At 38.5% G+C, this 22,709-nt stretch overlaps 2 protein-coding genes across 2 annotated transcripts; both read left to right on the top strand.

The window, feature by feature from the left end:
• The first annotated feature begins 2,509 nt into the window (after positions 1-2,509).
• LOC109982967 (protein LEG1 homolog) lies at positions 2,510-10,219 on the top strand. The gene is made up of 8 exons (XM_020632453.3): positions 2,510-2,863; positions 5,339-5,425; positions 5,583-5,656; positions 6,391-6,495; positions 6,977-7,095; positions 9,387-9,528; positions 9,631-9,727; positions 9,826-10,219. Exons 1-8 carry the CDS (start codon positions 2,569-2,571, stop codon positions 9,975-9,977), a joined length of 1,071 nt encoding a protein of 356 aa, XP_020488109.2. The 5' UTR covers positions 2,510-2,568; the 3' UTR covers positions 9,978-10,219.
• Positions 10,220-12,316: 2,097 nt separating this feature from the next.
• Positions 12,317-20,463, top strand: stx7l (syntaxin 7-like). Its single transcript, XM_020632456.3, has 10 exons — positions 12,317-12,416; positions 14,636-14,729; positions 14,859-14,928; positions 15,217-15,307; positions 15,396-15,533; positions 16,762-16,805; positions 16,888-16,978; positions 17,082-17,154; positions 18,008-18,090; positions 18,495-20,463. Exons 2-10 carry the CDS (start codon positions 14,645-14,647, stop codon positions 18,588-18,590), a joined length of 771 nt encoding a protein of 256 aa, XP_020488112.2. The 5' UTR covers positions 12,317-12,416; positions 14,636-14,644; the 3' UTR covers positions 18,591-20,463.
• Positions 20,464-22,709: the final 2,246 nt, after the last annotated feature.

Genomic DNA, 22,709 nt, shown 5'->3' with positions numbered 1-22,709 from the left:
ATCTGTTCCTTTCTTTCTGCATCTCCCTCTATACCACTTTCCAAGCCCAACACAGATGGCTGGTTCTGCTCAACATTTCTGTCTCTCAAAGTAAGATTTTCATTGCCACTGTAACTTTGCTTAGTGCTCATGATGGATTAATGTTGGGTCTTTGTTAATAATCTAACAAAGAATAATGTGTTTTAACTGCTCTTATGTAAAGTGTGAGATCATATTTGTTTTGACTTGGCACTATACAAATAAAGATTGATTGATTGATTGATTGATTGATTGATTGATTGACTGATGATACAAACCAACAATTTCCATACAAAACAGTTTGCAGCATATAGCAATCAAAAACAGTTTGCCCTTCTGGGTTCACACCTGACCTATACAATGATGTTGTCGTCTTTTATGAATGAAGCGAGACAGAACAGTGACCCCTAAAAGTGTACTCAAAACATGATGATCGCAAAGAAATAATTATTTGTGGTCTTACCTACAGAGATCCTGTTCACCATGACAGAAGTAAACTCAAAGCACTGCTTTTCATTTAGTGGCCGTGGACCATTCACAACCCATCTGCGCACCATTCTCATAGCAAATGGTTAATTTCCCCAGGTTAACGACCTGGGGGAATGAACCTTATGCTATAGACCATATTAATGACCTTCAAAGGTTCCATTAAACAGGTCAACATGTGCGTCAACGGTTGGGTTGTGCACCTTGGACAAGTGTTCTTCTGTTCTTCATGTGTCACTTTGTTGTCAATAGTTACTAGAAGTTTTTTTTGTCCAAGCACTTCTGGAAGAATGTAAATTAGTGTAAGTAATTAGTGTTAGGTCCAGATGTTTCCAAACCTTTCAAGGACTGAGCTGGTGTAACATTTTCTTGCCCCACTGTGGGAGTTGGTTCTAATTCATCTTTTGCAGCAGATTTTCAGAGCAAAATGTAGCTGAACTACCAGGGTCCAAAAGGCATAGGTTTCTATGACATTTCCAGTTGCTTTTCTAGTCTTCTGACTACTAAAAGCGCATTTTACACTGCACTTACCCATTCACACCACATTCACACACTGACTGCTGTCAAATGTCCATCAGTAATCCATTTATACCCATTCACACTGCTGCAAAGCACATTTTTTCACATTTTCTACTGAAATGATTCCACCTCTATGAGTGACAACAACTACAGCAAAATGCAGCTTCATCTGCCTGCTCTAAACCCGATGTTTCCTCATTCATTTCTTTAGTCAAGTCCCTTGATGTTAGTATAGTGGCAACAATATTTCCATTAAGTCTATTCCTCGGGTGTGATTGCAACCTGGTGAGGTGATATTACAATATCATAAAGTGAGCTCTAAGGTTAGTGTGTTCCATGATGTCGTAAGCCATCATCCTCCCATTGCTCCCTCATTTTGTATGGTAACTTGAAAATATGACATCATATGTGTGGATTTTGAATCCTCAATAAATCTTGGCAAAAAAATTCTTCTTTAAAAAACCCTTTTTTTTGTTTTAATTAATAACAGCTATATTTTCTACAATTTTACAATTCATGTAGTAGACGCTTCTGTCCAATGCGACATACATAAGAGAATAAGTACAGGAAGTGAAGGTTGGATCAGAAGCCTTTCATTGCATACATAGTGGACAGGAGGGGATTTAGACCTGGATGAGAGAGTTTTATAAGTGAGCAACAGGGTTATAAATTCAATGTGAGCAGTAACTGGGAGCCAGTGGAGGTATATGAAGAGCGTAGTGACATGTGCTATTTTGTGTAGGCCAAAGACCAACGCTGCTGCGTTTTGGATCATCTTTAGCGACAAGCATCTGTTTGCCAAAACCCCACGGCACTGTATATCAGTCATTTGCACAGTAATGTTAAGTAGCAATAATAAAATGCAGCTGGGCTCTATCCAACATAGAACAAAATACACCAGGCAGTTCAGAAGCAATTAGGAACGACTTGAAAGCAATTCCTTGCCTCTGAATCTGTTAGTGGTCTGCAGTGCTGGACTGGCCCGCTTTAACTCCTGCACCTGAGCTTCACAATGATGTCCTGTCTTTTATACCTGAACCAAGGCAGAACAGTGACACCCAGTGTACTCAGACTAATATAGATTGGTGATTGCAAGTAAACCATTGTTTGGCCCTTACAATACATTTGTGTAATAAGTTTAAATTCGAATCCTTTACATTTGAATCCAGTCTGCGTAGAAAGAACATTAAACTTTGCTTGTTATTGGTTCCCATGAGAATCTTAAATATCAGTTAGAGAGAGGTCAACTGAAGAATTGATTGGTTACTGTTTGATGATGTTTGTCTGTGATTTCTTTATGGTGAACCTTTGGTTTCTGAGAATTCAAAGAGAGTCTACAGTTTTATTTACTCACATTGCGTAATCTGTCTGTCAATGAAGGTCCACTGCACAGAGTGTATCATGGACTAGTCTGTGTCCTTGTGTAAGAGTGCTTCTGATTGTTTTGGTCAAAAATGTAATCTGCAGGGGTATATAAGACAACTCTCAGTCCAGGGAAGATGCACTTGACGCCATCCCTGTCTGCAGTCTCACAGCTCCAAAGCCATGCTGCATCAAACGGTTCTCAGCCTCCTGGCCTGCGTTGTTTCTCTCAGCAGCTCTGCGGTTATTCTAGATAATGGCATGCCCATCTTATGGGCACAAACAGCCAGCCAACTGACCGAACTGCCGATACAGAATGACGTCCTGATGCCAAATCCCTGGAACTTTCTTCACCGCATGAGTCTTTACAGATTGTTGATCGCTGCTACAGACCCCTTAATGGGACCCATGGGAACAGGTGCTAATGAAAGTCCATTTTGGGGACTGCCGCTGCAGCTTGGGTGGATGCTGACTTCAGGTAAGATTTAAAACATTATCTTTATGTTCATGCAAAAATATATTATTTTTCTTGTAGATCTATATCACCTAGACCTGCCAAGGGCATGCAGATGTAAACTAGCTTTAAGCTAACTCTTTACAGTACAATTCATCATATTGCAGCATTTATGTTTAATAATGTAGAATAGTCAATTTTTTACCAATAAAATTTAATAAATATATTAAATAAATAAAAATCAGCCTTGAATGACCTCATACCTATTAAATTAGAATCAGAATCAGAATCAGGTTTTATTGCCAAGTACATTTACACATACAAGGAATTTGACTTGGTGTATTGGTGCTAAACAATTAACAAGGAAATAAAGCAGAACTAGCAACAACATAAATAATACAGTATAAGAAGCTATTACAATATATAAAATAGAATTTAAAAATGTGAACTATAACACAAAATGTACAAAAGGTGCAATATAGAAGCTGTGTAGAAGCTGTGCAGTAGACTATGAGAAAAAATCATCTACATTGTTCATCAGGCTGACAGCAGAGGGGAAGAAACTGTTCTTGTGGCAAGATGTTTTGGTCTTGATGGACCGCAGGGGAGAGCCTCAAAAAGTCTGTGTGCGGGGTGAGAGGGGTCGGCCACAATCTTACCTGCACGCCTCAGGGTCCTGGAGGTGTACAGGTCGTGGAGAGATGGTAGATCGCAGCCAATCACCTTCTCTGCAGAGAGGATGATGCAGCCTGCACTTGTCCTTTCCTGTTGCTGCAGCGTACCACACTGTGATGGAGGAGGAGAGGATGGACTCATTGATGGCAGTAGAAGTGAACCATCATGGTCTTTGGCAGGTTGAACTTCTTCAGCTGCCGCAGAAGATACATCCTCTGCTGTCCTTTCTTGTTGAGGGAGGTGATGTTCTGCTCCCACTTGAGGTCCTGGGTGATGATGGTCCCCAGGAAGTGGAAAGACTCCAAAATAGACACCATGGATTCATTGATGGTGATGGGGCTGGGGGTGGCTGCATTTTTCCTAAAGTCCACAACCATCTCCACTGTCTTCAGAGCATTAAGCTCTAGATTGTTTTCACAACACCAGGTCACCAGACGGTCAGCCTCCCACCTCTCTGCAGGCTCATCCCCACCAGAGATAAGTACAATGAGGGTGGTGTCGTCTGCAAACTTGAGGAGCTTGACAGACTGATGACTGGAGGTACAGCTGTTGGTGTACAGGGAGAAGAGCAGAGGAGAAAGAACGCAGCCTTGAGGGGAACCAGTGCTGATAGTCCTGCTGTATGAGACATTCTTCCCCAGCTTCACCTGCTGTCTCCTGTCAGACAGGAAGTCTGTGATCCACCTGCAGGTGGACTCAGGCACATTCAGCTGGGGGAGCTTGTCCTGGAGCAGAGCCGGGATTATTGTATTGAAAGCAGAGCTGAAATCCACAAATAGGATCCTGGCGTAGGTTCCTGCTGAGTCCAGATGCTTGAGGATGAGGTGGAGGGCCAGGTTGACAGCATCATGTACAGACCTGTTGGCTCTGTAGGCGAACTGCAGGGGGCCCAGGAGAGGGTCTGTGATGTCTTTGAGGTGGGAGAGCACAAGGCACGCAAAAGACTTCATCACCACAGAGGTCAGGGCAACGGGTCTGAAGTCATTAAGTCCTGTGGTCCTTGGCTTTTTGGGGACAGGGATGATGGTGGAGGACTTGAAGCAGGCTGGCACATGGCATGTCTCCAATGAACTGTTAAAAATGTCTGTAAAGACTGGAAACAGCTGATCAGCACAGTGCTTCAGGGTGGAGGGAGAGACAGAGTCTGGTAAATAAAATCCAACTATGACTGAGTCTACCAGTCCAGTAGAGATGGGAAGAAGATGGGACCCCCAGTTTTCATTGACAAAATCCCTAAAACAGAGGTATACTCAGATTTGTCCCGACCAAAATACCTTTGTATAAACTATCCTATAAGCGTCCTATCTTGATTTGAGTTGGTATGTTCAAATTGAATTGAATTTTGAGAACTTCAAAGGAGTTTTAGGACCAAAGGTTGGGAACCAATGCCCCAGTCGACTTAAAGAACATGCTTCTCCCTGTTGATCGGAAATTGATTAATCTAATCATTTCCCACAAACTATGCTAAACTAGACAAATCACATTTGCAGAACATAGTTTTAGTTTGGCGTCCAGGCTCTGACCTCATCACCCCTTGCAAATTAATTTTATTTGCTGAATTTGAGGAGTAAAATATCTTAAACCGGAGCCTGCAGGTGGATGCTGCGTTGGTGATGGGATTAGAAAGTTATGGTGCAGCACTAGTACAAGACAGGAAATCAATGACAAAGCAGAGAGACCAGAAATCTTGCATGGCCTCATTAGAACTACATATCCAACTTTAACTGATAGTCTCCCAGTCAACTCAAAAAACATGCTGAAAAAAATTGACACTAGCCACCAAAAAGTCCTGAAACAAACTGATGGTATTTCTTGATTCTGCAGGACGTCTTGTTGACCCTACTGGAACCACAGCCTGTGGCATGGAGACAGGAGATACTATGTGTATTTCAACTGAGAGCTGGTGGGGCTGTAAGTAAAATACAAAATAATAAAATGGTCTATGCCTGCTCTAAATAAAAATTGCCATGAATTAGATAATGACATGGTACCACTTGTTACTGGTATATTTATTTAAAAAATTCTCATACATTTTTTTTTATTTCCAAATTGCTTATTTCTCCTTCAGGTGGGAACTACTTTGTTTCTGTCCTGCCCTTCCTTTCCGCTGCACACAACGGATTCATGGGAGAAGGAGTGCCGGTACACACGCCGTTTTTTTCTCTTAAACTGAGATTTAAACTCAAACTACCAGAGTTATGGCCCGGCCAATAGGGTAGGGCCTGCACGTTCAGGAATTCTGACTAACTAAATTCTCTAACTCACTTTCATTTAGAGTTTTGAGGACATTTCTCCTATCTCTCTGTCTTTCAGCCATCACCTTAGCTTTCTGAATAGCTTCTTTTTTTTAATTGATCTTCAAGAACTTTATGAATACTGCCCTGGGATTTTGGCTTGCCAACATCAGCATGCTAAAATGCTCAAAATGACAATGCCAACAAACAAGGGTTAAGCAGGTGCAATCTGTGCTGTATTATCTGTGTAGTGTAGCATGTTAGCATGCAGATATATTAATACATAATGGCTATAATAATTTCTCAACATTAAAACTCAGCATTATGGACAAAGTAATTGAAAGATTAGTTGCGTCACAGCCAGTGGTTGCTCTTTAAATATGGCTCTGTCACAAAGTTCACAATCTTTAGTCAAACCTAGTCAAGGATGGGAGCTTAATTTGTTTTTCAACCTTCATAGAAGACCACTCTGACTTTTAAACATTAAAGGGGTTGTTGGGGAAGACCCATCCCTATAAAAGGCTTGGGGACTGAACAATGGTTTCCAATTTCAGAGTCATACAGCAAGGACACCTTGAAATATGTAAGGTTTTGATAATACCGTAGTGACTGAAATTATGTCTGAATTTTATGTATTACTAGGTCCAGATGCAGGTGCCTGAGGGTGTTACGGACCTTTGCACCACATATGCTGACTGTTCCGCTTTGTTCCCTGATGCTATGTCTAAGTGGGATACCTTTTTTCAGGTAAATGACTTACAGTCACACATACAAAACCACATCAACATTTCCTTCTTTGAGAACTTACAGTATACTGTTAGAGCAGATACGCTCTCTTATTATGACAAATCCTGCACTTTATGAGAAAAGTATGAAACTTCTAGCAGTTAGTTTATACCACAACGTTTATTTTCCAATGTGGGGGGAAATCAAATTTGACTGCCAAGGTCTGTGAGATGTCAAATCCAAGATGGCTGCCAGTCCACTGGGTCTATGATGCTGAACAATTTAGGCTTAATTCAGGAACCACACTGTACACATTTATTTGAGGTGCAATGTTCCATTCTATGTCCAAATGATGACATCTCCAATCTGAAAATAAACGTCATGTCATATGATAACTATGCTAGAAGTGTCATGCTTTTCTCACAAAGTGTATAATTGCTGTGGTTATCCACTCTATATTAATGCTAAATTGCTAGAGTCATGTTCTTTGTGTGTGATGAAGGGCCTTAAAGCTGCGACTGGTAGTCCTCTCCCTGAAAATGAGAAGAAAGATGCTCTCCTTGGTCTCTACTGGCAGGCCCAAATGGCTTCAACTTATGCATCTGCCACATGCAACACCAAGTAATCTATCTATCTATCTATCTATCTATCTAATGTTTATTACTTTAAGATAGTTAGACATAATTTTGGAATGTGGTCTTTGCTAACTGTTTTAGTAGACTTTATAAGTTAAGAGAATTTGTGGAACGTAGTGGGCTTTGGGCATTCTGCCAAATCTGCTTTGGGAGAGGGACCAAAGGTTGACAACACAGTCAATAACGCTTAAAGGACTGGTCTTTTCGACCCAACTACCTGGCGTCAGCTCTAAAAGCCAATAACAATCCTAACTTCTCTACTCCTCTCCAGGGGCGGACTGTCAAAGTCCAGAACGGCCGTCCCTTTATGTGGCCTATGTGGCTCATCAGAAGAAGAAAAAAATGATCAGCGATATTAATGTCAAAATGTCAGGTAGAAAGCGTAAGGAGAAAGGTGGCTGAGAGAAATCGAAATAGAAGAGGGCCAAATCATTAGAGGCGGAGGCATCAAAATGTAAAAAGCTTACTGAGCTATTTAGTAGGCCTATAGAGCCATGCAAGACTGTGGAGGACGACCTAGAGGAGGAGGTTGAGACAGAGCATCCCCCGGTAGTGCAGGGACAGACGAGCGAAGAATAGCAAGAGGTGCTGGTAAATTGCAGAAGCAATACATAAGTAGGCTATAATAGGCTAACCTATTTATTTTTATTTGGATTATGTTGCTATGAACGTCGAGTTTTTACCACGATTCAGGGCAGTCCAACCTGACGTGTGTGGGGCCAACAACGTTAATGCGTGAAATATCACGAACGAACCAATAACGCAATATGGAAAATAATAAAATAACACCGTAATTTCGGGTAGTCCGCGATTATTTCATTAATTTCCAGTGTTTCGTGTTTTGTCCTCTTTTCTTAAAAATGACAGAGCCTAATTAAAAGTAGCCTAGGTACAGCCATTGTCCTCATACTTGGACAGTTTAATTTATTAAAGGGTAGGTTATGATATTGAAATATTAAATTGGTTATTTAAGGGTAATTCTTAAGCATCTTGTGTTATACAATCAACTAGCTATGTATATCGCCTAACAACATACATATATATTTTAAATCATTTAACTCAGGCTGAAGATACTTGCAGCTCAAAAGATGACAGGGAGACTACCTTCTTTGAGAGTGTTCTGAAATACTTTGTTTTAATTGTAGTTTTATTGTAGTTTTGTTATAAATAAACACCTCAGAAATGATCATTGATTGATTGAATGTTATTATCTGTGAATATCTTCAGTCTAGTAGGCGTGTGGTATAGTATCTTGAAACGCTGGCAAGTGGTTATTTAAACATGAAATCGTGTATGGGTTGTGGGACAAATTTTGGAAAAAGTCCAGGGCCTTTTTTTTTTAGCCCCAGTCCGTCCCTGCTCCTCCCCCCACCCATCAACCATTGTATGAAAACTAAAAGCTTATGAGCATGGTATCGTGAGCGCTGTAACAAATTAAATCTGATTATTGCTTAGAAATATATGATAACATTTGATTTTCCTTAACCAAAAATATGAAGAAAATATATCAATAACGATATTACACAGCAAGCCTGTATCTGATGGATTTTTGCATTTAAAAAAAAGGCAACAACAGCGAAACATAACCAAAAAGTGAAGTCCAGAGGTTTTATTGTGACACCAAGCAGATAGCCTAACGGTTAAGGTGACCCCTTGTACGGAGGACATAGTCCTCATGGCCCTTGGCTTGGTGTTGCATGTCACCCCCCACTCTCTCAACATGCCCTGTCTCTCTTCAGTTGTCCTATCCATTAAAGGCAAAAAGGCCCAAAAATTACTAAAAGCAATGTATTTGGCAATGACATCATGCATGCTTTTGCTTGCCTTATCACAGCCTCCTCCTCCTTCCACCATGTTTGCTGAACATACTAAGTTCTATGTCTGAATACCAGGTGGAAGGCCCATTTCTCTATTTGTCATTGCAACAGAGGGGTGCTTTTCCAAATGTTCCTCCACCTCTTGTTGTGAAGTTGTCACACATTTTCTTGGCTGAACATTACCAATAAGATATTTTGCACTTTTAAGCATTGCTAACTGATTTCTTAGTTCTTCTTCTTCTCTCATCTACCGCGACCTTTTTCCACTGCTATCTTCATTGACTCCTGTAGTGATTGAGACAATCTGAATGTTTTAGACATTATATTTAGGTGTTTATATTATTTTCATTCTTGTCATCAAAATCTGCAACAAAACATCCAAGCCTATTCCTGAAAAATATGAACAAATCCTTCAAACTCTCTGATGTCTGAACACTTTCTGTCCTATCCTCCCCTCCAGGAAGAGCCACTACTCCGCTCCAGAGGTGTCATTTGCAAACAGCTGGCAGAACTCAGCAGAGTATGTTGCTGCTGCACATTTCCAATCCAACTTGGAAAAGGCTTCAAAGTTTTTGATCCCTTTGCCTGGTCGAGTCTTAAAGGTACGTACCCACAACCACGTCCATACAAATATTTCAAAATGACATTTCTTTGATCTGAATACTTCTGTAAATGTGTTCCCTGTGTCATACCTGTACATCAAGGAGGGTGATGTTGCCCCTAACATTGAAGGTCTGAGTACTGAGGAGAACAACTCCCTGTATACCTTCTCCTGGATGGATAGCATCAACACAACTCTGGGTACGATAGTCACACACAGGCACAAAGATATTCTAATATCAAATTATTTTGCTTTTCTCTGAGCCTAAAAGACCATTGTTACTTTTTTCATCTGCCAGGTGGGACCTTGGTGAATATGTGGAAAAAAGCCATGTGCTCCGTGGTGGCAAGAGAGAAAGGCAGAGAACTGTTGGAGCAGGTCTTGCTGACTACAAATTACAACTCCTTCACTTTCATGGGCGTTCTCACTACAATGGCTACTAGCTGTTAGCAAGACAAACAGCAAATCTAATATCTTGATTATTAAAGAATAAAAACAAAACATAGATGATGATGACAACATAACAATTTGATCCATTTAATAATATTCTCGCAGTATCTCTTCTGCATAATACCAAATACTTAATGATACTTTAAGTACATTTGTTACAATTATTGTTGTTAATTTTTATTGACATGGTTGTAGTTGTTGGTATTTTTTAAACTTCAATAAAGGCTTTTAATTCCTCACAACCAGATGGGTTCACTGATTTATCTGTTTGAAAAAAAAAAAACACCATTAGTGAAATCACGATGTAGTGGATACCATTAATAAATGTCCACTTCAGTACTATAGCACCTACCAGAAGTATTTTGATCTATGTGCTCTCACGTAAAGAGCTAACAGATAGCAGGGCAAAGTCCTTGAATATGGATTTAAAAAAAATCTATGATTCACTTAGCAGATGCTTTAATCCAAAGCAATTTACATCAGAGAGTAAGTACAACACTAATCCATTCATACACTGCCACCAAAGTGCAATGTGGGGTTAAGTGTCTTGCCCAAGGTCACATCCAACATGTTGTTCAGCTGGGTATTGAACCCTCGACCTTCCGGCTGAGGGGCGACAACTCTACCAACTGAGCCACATCAGCCCAAAAATGTGATTAATTGTAAGAAAAGTGTTCTTGGGAAAGTATAAAGGAAAGTTAGATTTTGATTTAACGTGGACATCACAATCACATTGGACGAACCAGAACCAGCGTTGTTTGAGTGTTTTGACACACAAGCTAATTCTCAACACTTGTCAGTAGGACGCTTTTAAGAGAAAAATAAAAGTAGAATAATGAGAATGAAAATAGAAAAAGAAAGAGGAAAATATAGTGAGATAACAACAGAGATGCAACACATTTGCAGTTACATACATATATAGGCAATAAAACAAAGTAAACATGATCAGACATGGACCAGTAAGCTGTTCATGTGAGCACTTCAAAGTGTTGACCCCTTTGCAGAGAAAGCAGACCGACTAAAGGTCTTGCACATTTTGACAAGACAATCACTACCGATGGAGGCTTAATTATTGATTTTATGAGGGTTCTGACTTAATAGATTTACTGACAGTTACACATAATTGTATTCAAACTGGAAAATAAATTATTTGAGTGAATGAATGACTTAGGTTTACCTCCTTTGAAATGCCATTGCTGGCTAATATCATTACATCCTATTAGAATCATATCATATTCATATGTCGTGGTTGGTGCTCTATAAACACACAATGTTTCCTAACATTTATATATGGAATCAGCTTCCCGCCATTATTCAAAGGAAACAGAAACATTTGAAACCTGACACACGACTGACAAGATTTATGTAACAGTTATTTTGAACACAAAACATAAATTTTACTAAAGCAAACCATAGTCCATAGTTTGTATTACTGTAAGTGATGGCATCAGATATGAATGACAATTCAAAACAAAAACACAAAATGATATATTACACTAGGGGAAACCATAAAGTTGCTTGCATAATATTAACTATATGAACTGTATTTATGCTGGTAAAATAAAGTGACGTAGTATGAAGTACTACATGGTCAAATGTCCTGCTACTCTCACTGGCTATAACCAATTTTAGAAACAAGGTGGCAGAGTTGAGCTCTTGTAACTCCTACAGCATATTCTGGGTCTTCTTGTGTTTTTTTCTAAACAAGGTGGATATTTGTGAAAGGAAAAAGTTAATCATCCCAGTTGTGTACAGTAAAAGGTGAATAGAGGCTAAAAATACAATAACGAGTGTTATATTGTGATATTATTACTGAAGTGGATGTTTTGGAGATATATGTAACTCAGAATTCTGCATCACAAATTAAAACAAATTTAAAGCCATTTCATTTTCTGCTAATTTCAGATTAAGCAATCATATATTATGTCAGATAAAACGATTGTGAATGCAATTTATGGATGACTGTGAGTGTTGAGTGCAAACAAATAAGAAATATGGCATATTTTGGTTCACTTTTGAAGCCCTTCATTCAATAGTAAAGCAAAGTCTTTCTTTTTAACTAGCCATATTGACCATAATGAAATGGTGCATTTGGTTGTGCAAAATACATAACATGCCAGGGATTGAAAAATTAAAAAGACTAAGATATAAAGTAACATAAAAAAAAGTGTACAGAGGATCAGCAGTTCAGACAATTATAACAAATGACAAGTGTCTCTAGGTCTTGGGAGTTTGTTTGTTATTGTGGCGGAGGTAATGTTTTTCTTTTTGCGAAATGTACTTTACTTCTGAATTGAGAAATGTAGACATAATATTGAATGGATTCATAATATGATAGTTCAGTTTTTTTTTCTGCAGACTTCAGGGAAAGCAGACATCATGTGACGGGGAAGTGGCTGAGAGTCCGGAAATACACCGCTGCGTCAAGTCGCAAAGAAGGTAAAGTTGAATCTTTTACACCACTGCTCTCATCTTTTATGAAGATTTATCAACACAGAGGCATTAACACGGTGAACATGTTGTGATGGATGTCACGTCGTGTTAAGGACAGCAAAGAAAAGAATGGGGGTTTCTCTGAAACACGAGTGAAAAAAAAAATCTTGCGACTTTGATTGTGACTAAAATACTTTTCTACCCTCTGCATGTTGGAGTCAACAGTGGAATAAAGATTACATTTAAAACGACTTTAACCCAGACATTGTCTCACAAGCAAATAGTGCTTTTCTAGCAGCCTTCTTACTGTCATCGGGAAGCTTCCGTGATTTCCGCATATTTCTTGCTGACTGTTTCTGAAGTAGGGTAAAAGGGACCAGACACACTCGTATGACAGACAGGTGTTGTTCGACTGGTTTTATTAATGCGGGGACTTGTATTAGTTACATTTCAACAGCATTACTTCTGCCAAAAGTTAAATCAGCGCCTCGTTTGAGAGTTTCTTAGCATATGGTCACTCTTGCACATATAAGAAAATGGTTTCAGTCCTGATGAGTCAGAAGTGCTGCAAGAGCTGCCTACAATAATAATCACTCCTGACCTCCTGACCAATCCCTGCTGCGTATCAGGCTTCATCCAGGAGCCGAAGTAAATGAGAGCCACTGCTCAGTTTAAAAGACGCTGCAATAATAAATAATTGATAATAACAAATATTTTTTTGGAGATTGCATTTAGCGAGCTAATTTCTCAATAAGAAATTTATGAAATAAATGAGCTGTTTGGAGATTTTATATGAACTGTCATCTTCAACATTATCTTTAGCTTATCATTTACAATACACAGTGATAAAGCTATAGGCTTGATTTACAACAGCTTGATTTGCCTTTTAAATGATAGGACAGTGGATAGAGTAGGAAATTGGGAGAGAGGGTGGGGAATGACTGTACATGGGGCGTGACCTCACTGCTGTAGGCTACAGCACTGCAATGTTTTATCATTTTTGATTTTTTTCCCACTTTCATCACAAATATTTAAACACTGCAAATTTCATTGTCAAATAACAGTTACTATTTTTCTATATTAGCTGACTTCTTCGATTTTTCCTTTTACCTGTTCATACCTTGAATACCCCCTGGGGTGCCAGTAATCTTCGTTGAGAATCCATATTTGAGTCTTAAAGTTTATGATGATGTCAAGGAAGAAATGGTTTTAGGTTTGGCATAGCTTGACACATCTTTATGAAGCCTTTATTTTAACTATATTCACAGCTTTGGCTTAAAAACATTGTTGTTATGACTTAAAATCTCTGCTGCAAGCTGTTTAAATCTTATTTAAAGTCACTCAGATGGTTAGAGGCCATTCATTTCCAACTTTTTGGAGTGAGATGTTTAGCAAACATGTCAGGAAATTATTTTTGGAGGTTGTCTCTGACCATTTTGTGTTGTAAACAGTATACTTGCTACTCATATGATTCTTCGCTGTGGCCAACGTCTTGTGACAAGTCCCACTGTGGTTAAGCCTCTGCAGTGTCAGTGATGGAAAAGAACAACACTGCTGCATCTTTGAATGTCTTATTTCACTTTTAAAAAACTCTCAGACATCTCAGCTGACAAGTCAAAAGTAATTTCCACCTCAGGACATCAAACATTTCACTTTTTACCGTAGCTTTAAAATGTTTTCTTTTAGTTTTTTCCTTTTCCATGGTTAAGTTAATGTGATAACCTTAGATCTACCACAAGGTCCTTACTTTACTTATTTTATTTCAAAATAAAAGCAGGGTTGAATTCAAACAGAAAGTATACCCTCACAGTGTTTCCCCCAGGTTTACAGCTTTGGGGGGGTGGGGACAAGCCGACATGCCGACATGCCGACACGACGACACAAACACTTGAAGGAATCTTGGTGTTCATGGGTTACTTTTAATGACAGCTGTCCTTTTCTATCGGAAAGGTATCCTTAAATGACTTCTTTCCCTGATTTCCGACTCTATCCACTATCCTATCTCTACAATAAAGGCACAAAATCTTAATCAAAAGAAATCTTAAAAAAAAACAAAAAAAACAGTACAAATCATTTGATAGCCTTAGTACAGACATTTGTTGGACCATATTTTCATGTAAAACAATTTCATTGCTTTTTTTGATAATGCGAGTTGTGAACATACTGATGTGACAGCATGAATAAATACTTGAAATGATGGATTGTGTTATTGTGTGTCCTCACAGCTCTCCATCATGGCGTACCAGGCTGGGATTCTTCAGGAGCCCAGCGCTTTGGTTAATAGCATCAGCTCCAACATCCAGAAGCTCACACTGCTGAGTAATACACACTTTATACTGTACACACAAAATACAATATACTATAGTGACTTTAGTGACGAATCACAGAGAACACAAGGAGGTAATTCAGTAGAGATATCATAATGTCTGTTGTCTTTCTTTCTCGCAGCCTCGGAGCTACAGAGAACCATTTCTCTGCAGGGACCCGCGCAGGACAGCAACCAGTTTAGAAACACGCTGTGAGTTATGGGGGCTGAGTTTATTAACAAAATTAAAATAATTGTACAAATAGCAGGTGAAGAAAAAGTTTTTTCAAAGGCTCTGAACCATGCATGTCAAAGAAATGTTTAATAATCAGTCAGGGAAAAGTCACACTGGATTGATAACCATAATGCATTTTGTTCGTCATTTGAAACAAGGCTTCAATGATATCTGAGTCTTCCAAATGTCTTTTTAACAGTTGTTTTCTTAATGTCGTCCAGAGTTTTTGTGCTTTCACATAAAGACTAAAACATTGTATTTACCAGGCAACAGACACAGCAGCAAGGCAACCAGCTAGCAAAGGAGACTGACAGACTGATGAAGACTTTCACTGCACTACCTGTCGGCCCCGATCAGGTACTGAATACTGAACTTATTTAAGTTGTGTTCTCTCTTATTTTTTGGTCTTTGATTCGTGGCTTGTCTCTGAACATTTGTGTTTTAGCGGCAGAGGAAGATACAGAAAGAGCGTCTGTTGAATGACTTCTCCAACGCCCTCACCAGCTTCCAAAAGATCCAGAGGCAGGCGGCAGACAAAGAGAGAGAGTTTGTGGCCAGAGTGAGAGCCAGCTCCCGGGTGTCGGTGAGTAACCTACAGCTTGATAATGAATGTCATGACGTAGACCAGTGATTAGACAGCGGCATAAATTGGCATTCAATATGTTTTTTATCCATCTGACAAAATTAGGCCGTATGTGATTGATGAATGGGCAAACCTCCCGTTGCGTACATGTTTCTTCTGACTTCATGAAGGAAGACGGTGGTTCACTGTTATTTTATTTTGTCCTGTTAATATATGACATGCATCTTCCATTGATTAATACAGGCCTACTAGTTTTTAGACTAATTCAAACTTTTTCAAGATTCAAATCGGTGGATTGAAACTGAAACTTGGACTATAACTGCGAGGTGGCAATTCTTGTTTTATTTTGCTTCATGCTGTCTTTGTCAAGACTTAATCTCGGAGCCCTTTGGCTATCACCTGACCTCTAGGCCCTGGCAGAGATGGTGGACCTACTGGTAATCTTGGTGTAGCCAATTCCAGAGCTTATCTAAGGCTGTTCTCACCTCGTTATCAATCAGATGTATCAATCACATCATAGAAACAGGCAAACAGAAGAGTTGTGCCACCCACGAATGCTTCATAGGCTGCACTTTGAACCCAAACAGACCTTGTGTTCTTCAAAGTTGTACATGTTTTTCACTTTATTGATGTTTTTATGTAAACTTTCTTGTATTGTTACTGATAAAAATGTAAGTCAGGGCGAAACTCTGTTCAGTCTTTATTGTTTGTTGGTGTCTCTAATTAAGCGGTGAGTTCATATGAATTTAAAGTCTCACAGGATGTAACTTAACTGTGCCGTAGTCAGAAGCTTTCATTGTGGCTGTTTCACATACAGATTCTCTCAAGAGAGCCTGCCTGCTGGAGCTCCTCTGTCCCCTTATCGCACAGCACAGATAATAATAACGTGTCTATGCTGATGAGCAACAACAGTTTGTTACTGCTGTAATAGGTTAAAAAAAAAAATCTTAGCCTTTGGAATTGAAGGACACAGATTTGATTTGTTCTTTGTTAGTTTGCCTTTTGTGTTTTAATAATTATATTTAATGTGTTTAATGGTCATGGGCCCTGTAGGTTTTATCCAGCCATTTACCTTTACTGACAGTTAATAATGTCCTCTTAAAAATATTAGCACTAACAAGCACAGTATTTGTATTTCTACTCAGCGACAACAGATGGAAACTAGCTAGTTACCTAAATCTGGTACAAAGCATCCTCCTCTGAGACTAATGCTATTTTACTTCAACAGGGAGGACAGCCTGACGACAGCTTTGGAAATGCTTCTTTCTCCAGGTAGCTTTCCTTATGTTCTTTATAATTAATCCTGTAATTGTGAGTATTATTATTATTATATTTACATGGTTTCCTCCTGCAGTGACTCTCAGGTTCAGGCTCAGGCTGAGGAGATCACTGAAGAAGACCTGAGGCTGATCCAGGAGAGAGAGTTGTCCATCAGGCAGTTGGAGGTAAAATAAATTATCATTTTAGATGCAAAGTATCTCAGTATCTCTGTGTTTCATGTTTGCCTCGAGTTCACGTGGGCCATTTCTCCTGTTTTGCATTGTTCAGTCTGACATCACAGACATCAATGACATCTTCAAGGACCTGGGGATGATGGTGCACGAGCAGGGAGACATGATAGGTCAGTCTTTGTCACCCGTTCATAGATTACTCTATAGTTCACCACTGAGATGTTTTTATTTTATGACAGCTAAATAAAGGTGGTAAGCACTGTATTCACCACATGTGTTCTCGAATGAAGTTGTTCCAATACACATAACAGTATTCTTCCAGACATGTAGCATTGGGTTCCAGCATGTATGCCAGTCAATGCATGGATTAGACCCCAAAAGGTTAAATTCTTTAACCTTAGCTCACACAACAATATATGTTAAGGCTGCTACTAGTGAATACTGTTAAAGATCAGAAAAGAAGGAGAGTGCTAAAAAGTGTTTGTGTAAGCTAGTGTTGTACTAGCAAAAAAAACAACACACATTTTAAGCCTGTTTTTTATTTCATGAAGAAAGAAAGTTAAACATAATAAATGTACAATAATAATACAAAGACTCTGTGGGATATTCAAGGGAATGAAGGCATCCGTTGGGTTTTCAAGTGGGCTCACTCCTTACTCAGTGTGTCACTGATAGGCCCACGACACCTCCAGAGTGTTCAGCATTGAATCCTAGCTCACTCCCTAGATGCCATACTCACTGACTCTGAGGCTGATATTCAAACAAACGTAAGGTTAGCTTGCCAGGATTCCAAGAGTGTACCGGGCTATGCCACACAGCAACAATGGAATTCTTAGCACGTTAATACAAGGTTGGTAGTGCAGCCTTCAGATTTAGATTTTATTTTAGAATCACACTCATGTTTAAGGGCTACCTCGAATGTGTCTGAAAGGGTAAAAAAAAAAAAAAGGTTCAGTTAATTTCTCCTCTCCAGTTGTTCCTCCTGCTAAATCTATATTTTGCTCATTTCTTTGTGTTCTGCAGACAGTATAGAAGCCAACGTGGAGAATGCAGATGTGAATGTCCAGAATGCCACACAGCAGCTGGCCCGCGCTGCAGAATACCAGGTAAAATTTGACTATATGATGGAAAGAAGTGAGAAATGACATCCACAAAAGAAGGGGTTAAGGACAGAGGAGGAGTAGGAGGAGAAGGAATTCATTTGCTTATATGTTAAAGGAGTTAGCTGATGAATGTAAGTAGCAAGTGGTCATGAATCGCTGGTCCACCTCCCTTGTCTTACAAAGACTCTCAGTCAGCTTGCTTTGGTCGATCATGCAGAGAGAATGAGGCGTAAAGGAGAAAATCAAAGAAAAATTTGAGGTCAAAAAGTGATCTGATTCATGCGGTGGCTATTAGTCACTCCAACCCACCAGCTACCCTTAGTAAAACATTACATTTGTGCACTGTACTTAATTTGAAAAAAAAAAAAGAAAAAAAGAAACTTGAACTGTCTTTTCCCTCCCACCAGCGGAGCTCCCGGAAGAAGATATGCATCCTCATAATAGTGTTGGGTGTTGTTGCTGTTATAATTGGACTCATCATCTGGGGCGCTCTCAAGAACTGATGCCTGTTTCCTCTTCATCCTCTTGTCGGCCATGTCCTCTCTCCTGTTCAGTCATCAACCTGGACACCAAGGGTAAAGAGTAGTCCTTGCTTTCCTCTTCCCCTCCGTTTTCTCATCCCACTCATGGGGAGAGTCATTGTGACAGTTTGTCCTTCTTCAACTTGTTTTTATTGTAAGACATTTCAGTCCTCATGTTGTGACTGTACACTCCTTCACTGTGAAAAGCAAAACTAGTGCTGGTAACTTTGTCGTTTAATCCGGATTATTTCAGCAATTTAAATAATAAAAAAAAAAAAAAAAAAGAATGCAATACATAAATGCTATAACTGCTGCCTTTTAACATGGATACCTTTTGACAGGAAAGTTCAATCATTGTAGTTGTCACCTGACTGTGAAAGGTACTCATGGTGCATTCAGTGGCATCCTTGTTTGCTCCACCACTTTGAATGTTGAATGAGAAACCGTTGAGATAAGCTGGACTGCAATAAAGCAGTGTGATGTTTGAGGCAGGTAACCATCAGATCTACATCTTTGCTGCAGCTACTTCTATATCTGACTTCATATGAAAAGCTCTAATGCATTTTTTCTTTTTTTGCAACTTACTAAATGACCATTAACATGTTGATCTTAGAATAAACAAAAGCCAGCTTTGGTCAATAGACAGTTCATTTTAATTCAGTGATTTGAATCTATGTTGTATATAATCTCTCTATATATCAATATAAATAATCAAAATTAAGAGTTAAATCTGTTCAAATTTGTAAATCAGAGTAACTGCACTTACACAACCTTAGTTTTGTCGTCAGGACAACACACTCCTCGATCCACCAATCATTCCATGTAATCAAAAAAATGTGTTGTTACTGTAAATAGTTGGTGTGCTACCTTGGGGGCTTACAAATTGTTTAAAGATATGACATGGAAGTTAATAAAATTGTCCACATTGTTGATGATTGCACACAAATAATTTAAGCGTATGTAGATAACGCAGGTAAAGGTCAATGAAGAGTTTATAGTTTGTTGGAATATAAACTTCTACCGTAGGTACTTTTCAAAGCACCTTACATTTCACACGGGTGTTTTAATCATGTTGCTGCTTAAACCTCGTTACATGTTGAAGGTAGCCATAGCCAAGAGGAGAGGTCTAATCTGCGTAGGTAAGTGAAAACACCTGGGAGGGTTGATTGTGATTGTGCAGGGGCTCCTCTCATAAAGCCCTTTCTGTCTGGAAGATTTTATATTTTAGGATCTTCTTGGCAATTTGCATATTGTTGTTTTTTAGTTTTTGAAACGGTGCCAAGACGGACATTTAGAGCTTCTCCTTGAGAGTTGCTAATGCATCTTGGAAAGATAGCTTTAACCAATAAACCAAAAACAGACAATTTCCTAAACTAGAATGCCTCCATTGCAACTCTGTTGTTTTCACATACCAAGTGACACTCAGCATACACAACTCTGACCATGGAGTCTCCATCTTGTTGTGTGTCTAATACAAACTGCTTGCTGTCTTCCTTGCTTCATTATTTCTGTTGGTCGTGTAAATGCAGATAGAAACTTAGCCCTTGATGTACAAACATACCTCTCAGGGAGCCTCACATTTTTCTGAGAAAGACCACCCACCAAATCCAAACTTACAGAAAAGTATAGTTAGTTATGGCAACCACTAATGCTTGTTTGCTACAACTATTTGACAAAAATATAAAATTATGACTACATGTGTATTTTGATCTTCTGCAATTCAGCTGCCTACTATATGCAGGTGAATACATTATCTGAATGTTCTGAACCTTAATGAGAAAAATGATTTTTACTGAAGGTAAATGTAATAACATTCTGATGAATAAAATGAAATAAATTATTATTTTGAACTAAATTTGAATTCACCACTTTCTTTTTCTTTTTTCAGACACAAGTTTGAAGTATTGGTTACATCGGTTAGTAACTATATTATTCTGAAGTAAAAATACAGTATGTTAGATCTGTATTAAAATATGCCAAAAACTGCCTCATTTCATTTCAACATATTTTATGGTTGTTTTTTTCTATTAAAACATTACATAAACAGATTATAGACTCAACAAAGTCAGAAGGTTCTGAATGAGTGCACGTACATTTATAAAATAAAACTGAATGTTGTTGACTCAACTGTCAAATTCACAGTATATCTGGCATTTTGTTTGCAATAACCTGAAGGTAACAATCTCAGTCTTTCATTTAAACAGAATAATATGTGATTGAGTGACCGCTGTGGCTCTGATTTAATTGAATGTACACCTTGAAAAAAGCACTTCACGTGGTTTGGGAAAAGCTGTTAGAGGTAATAAAAGTGAAGATGGGAAGAATAGTATTTGGGGACATGAGTAAAGGTCTACCCTCCCTCAATAACATGAGAAAGCCCCATTGATGCCCTCTTGATTAGAGAAGAAAATATAATTTTAACTTGTGAAACTTTCTCCATATGATTAACTTAACTCTCAAATAATGATCTTTTATCTCTAATGCCTACTTTTTTCCAAATAATGACGTACTTTTTTATATGACTTTGTATTTTAAAATGATGATGTGGTAACTTAGATTAATGAACAAGTCTTTCATATAACACCTTAGTGTTGCAACTAATTCCAGTTCAAGACGACCCTCTAATTGAACATGTTTTAGGTGCCATATTAAAGAGTTTGAGAAAAAGGTATGTTGTAAGTATAAGCAGGTGTACAATGGTGTCCCGTCTAAAAAGTGTGGATTTACTGTTAAAATGTCGTCACAAATAAGATAATTTTTATAACTTATGTTTCATGACTTTGAAATGACAATTTCTACGTATGAGCATCAACAACTTTTTCATAAACTCACAATGCAAATTGTCTTATCAGCATATTTTTATATTTTCACAAGATTGATTAAAAGTCTGTATTTTATTGTAAATATAAAATATTTTGAAGAAATTATTATCATTTTATACTTCCTGAAAACACTACCTGTTGAATAACCTTGTTTGAATTTGGTAGAATTAAAGTCTGTCTTTGCATCCTTGCAGCAGATCTAAATATATATTTAATTCTGCCAGCAGGGGGCAGTGCTGAACTGTTTACCATAACCCCCCCTACTGTCCTTACCATAACACTAATGCTGTTCTCTTCTACTGGCTTCATTAAAGGTGTAATGATAGAACAGGAACACATACTGTTGTTGCCAACTTTTAACAATCCTGTACATATGGAAGGATTAAACCAGTTTTATAAAATAATATCTAGAGATTGAATAAATCCAAGCTCTACTAAACTACATTTATCACAGCGAATCAGTAAAGGCTTTGATGTCTCCCAAGTGAGATGGATCTGGTCTGATCATGCTAATAAGATTAGATCAAAGTCATGACTGTCCTTCAGACTGGCTGCTGAGTTTCAAGCCCTCCAGCAGCCATCATGCACAAGTGTCCTTGAGTGAGATACTGTACCCTTGTCTCCTCCAGGGTGTGGATCTGTTAATTATAATTATCATCAGATGAAGTACTAACTGCATGAGAGTAGTGTATTTTTTCTGCTCAATTGTGTTAGCATTAGCCCTGTACTTATCTGAAGCCTATTTATAACCATTCCTTTCCTGCACACTTACCCTACTCTCATTTCCTCGTATTTTCTCCTGTTCCTTTTTCTGCAATACAGCACATCAACAATGCTGTACCGATGGGAGCAGCTGTACCGATGGGAGCAGCTGCTCTCACTTTTAAGGGCTAGCTTAACCCAGGATGCTATAGCTCTGATTAATGAGCATGCCAACAAAATCTCCCATTTCCTTTGGGTGATTTTTAAAGAACTTTTACTTACATGTAAAAGTATTACTACTTGAGGATGCATCTTTAAAGTTCTTTTGAGGAAATTACCTTCAGTACTGATATACAATGTAAAGGATGCAAAGTAAGTAAATTGAAATAGTAATAGTAAAATATAACATAACAGTATCAAGATATAATCACACTTCATCATCACATATCAGAAAATAGTTTGATTTGAAATTAAAGGTCATTTGAGGAGTTTTTTGTCTGGTTATGAAAAGGTCTGAAAGTAATACAGATGCCTCTTTATGAGCTACAAAGAGCCTATGATTTAAGATAGATCATTT

This window comes from Labrus bergylta, chromosome 15, assembly GCF_963930695.1.
Source record: "Labrus bergylta chromosome 15, fLabBer1.1, whole genome shotgun sequence".
Taxonomy (NCBI): Eukaryota; Metazoa; Chordata; class Actinopteri; order Labriformes; family Labridae; genus Labrus; species Labrus bergylta.
Note: the sequence above shows the minus strand (reverse complement) of the source record. Positions and strands in the feature narration are given on the sequence as shown.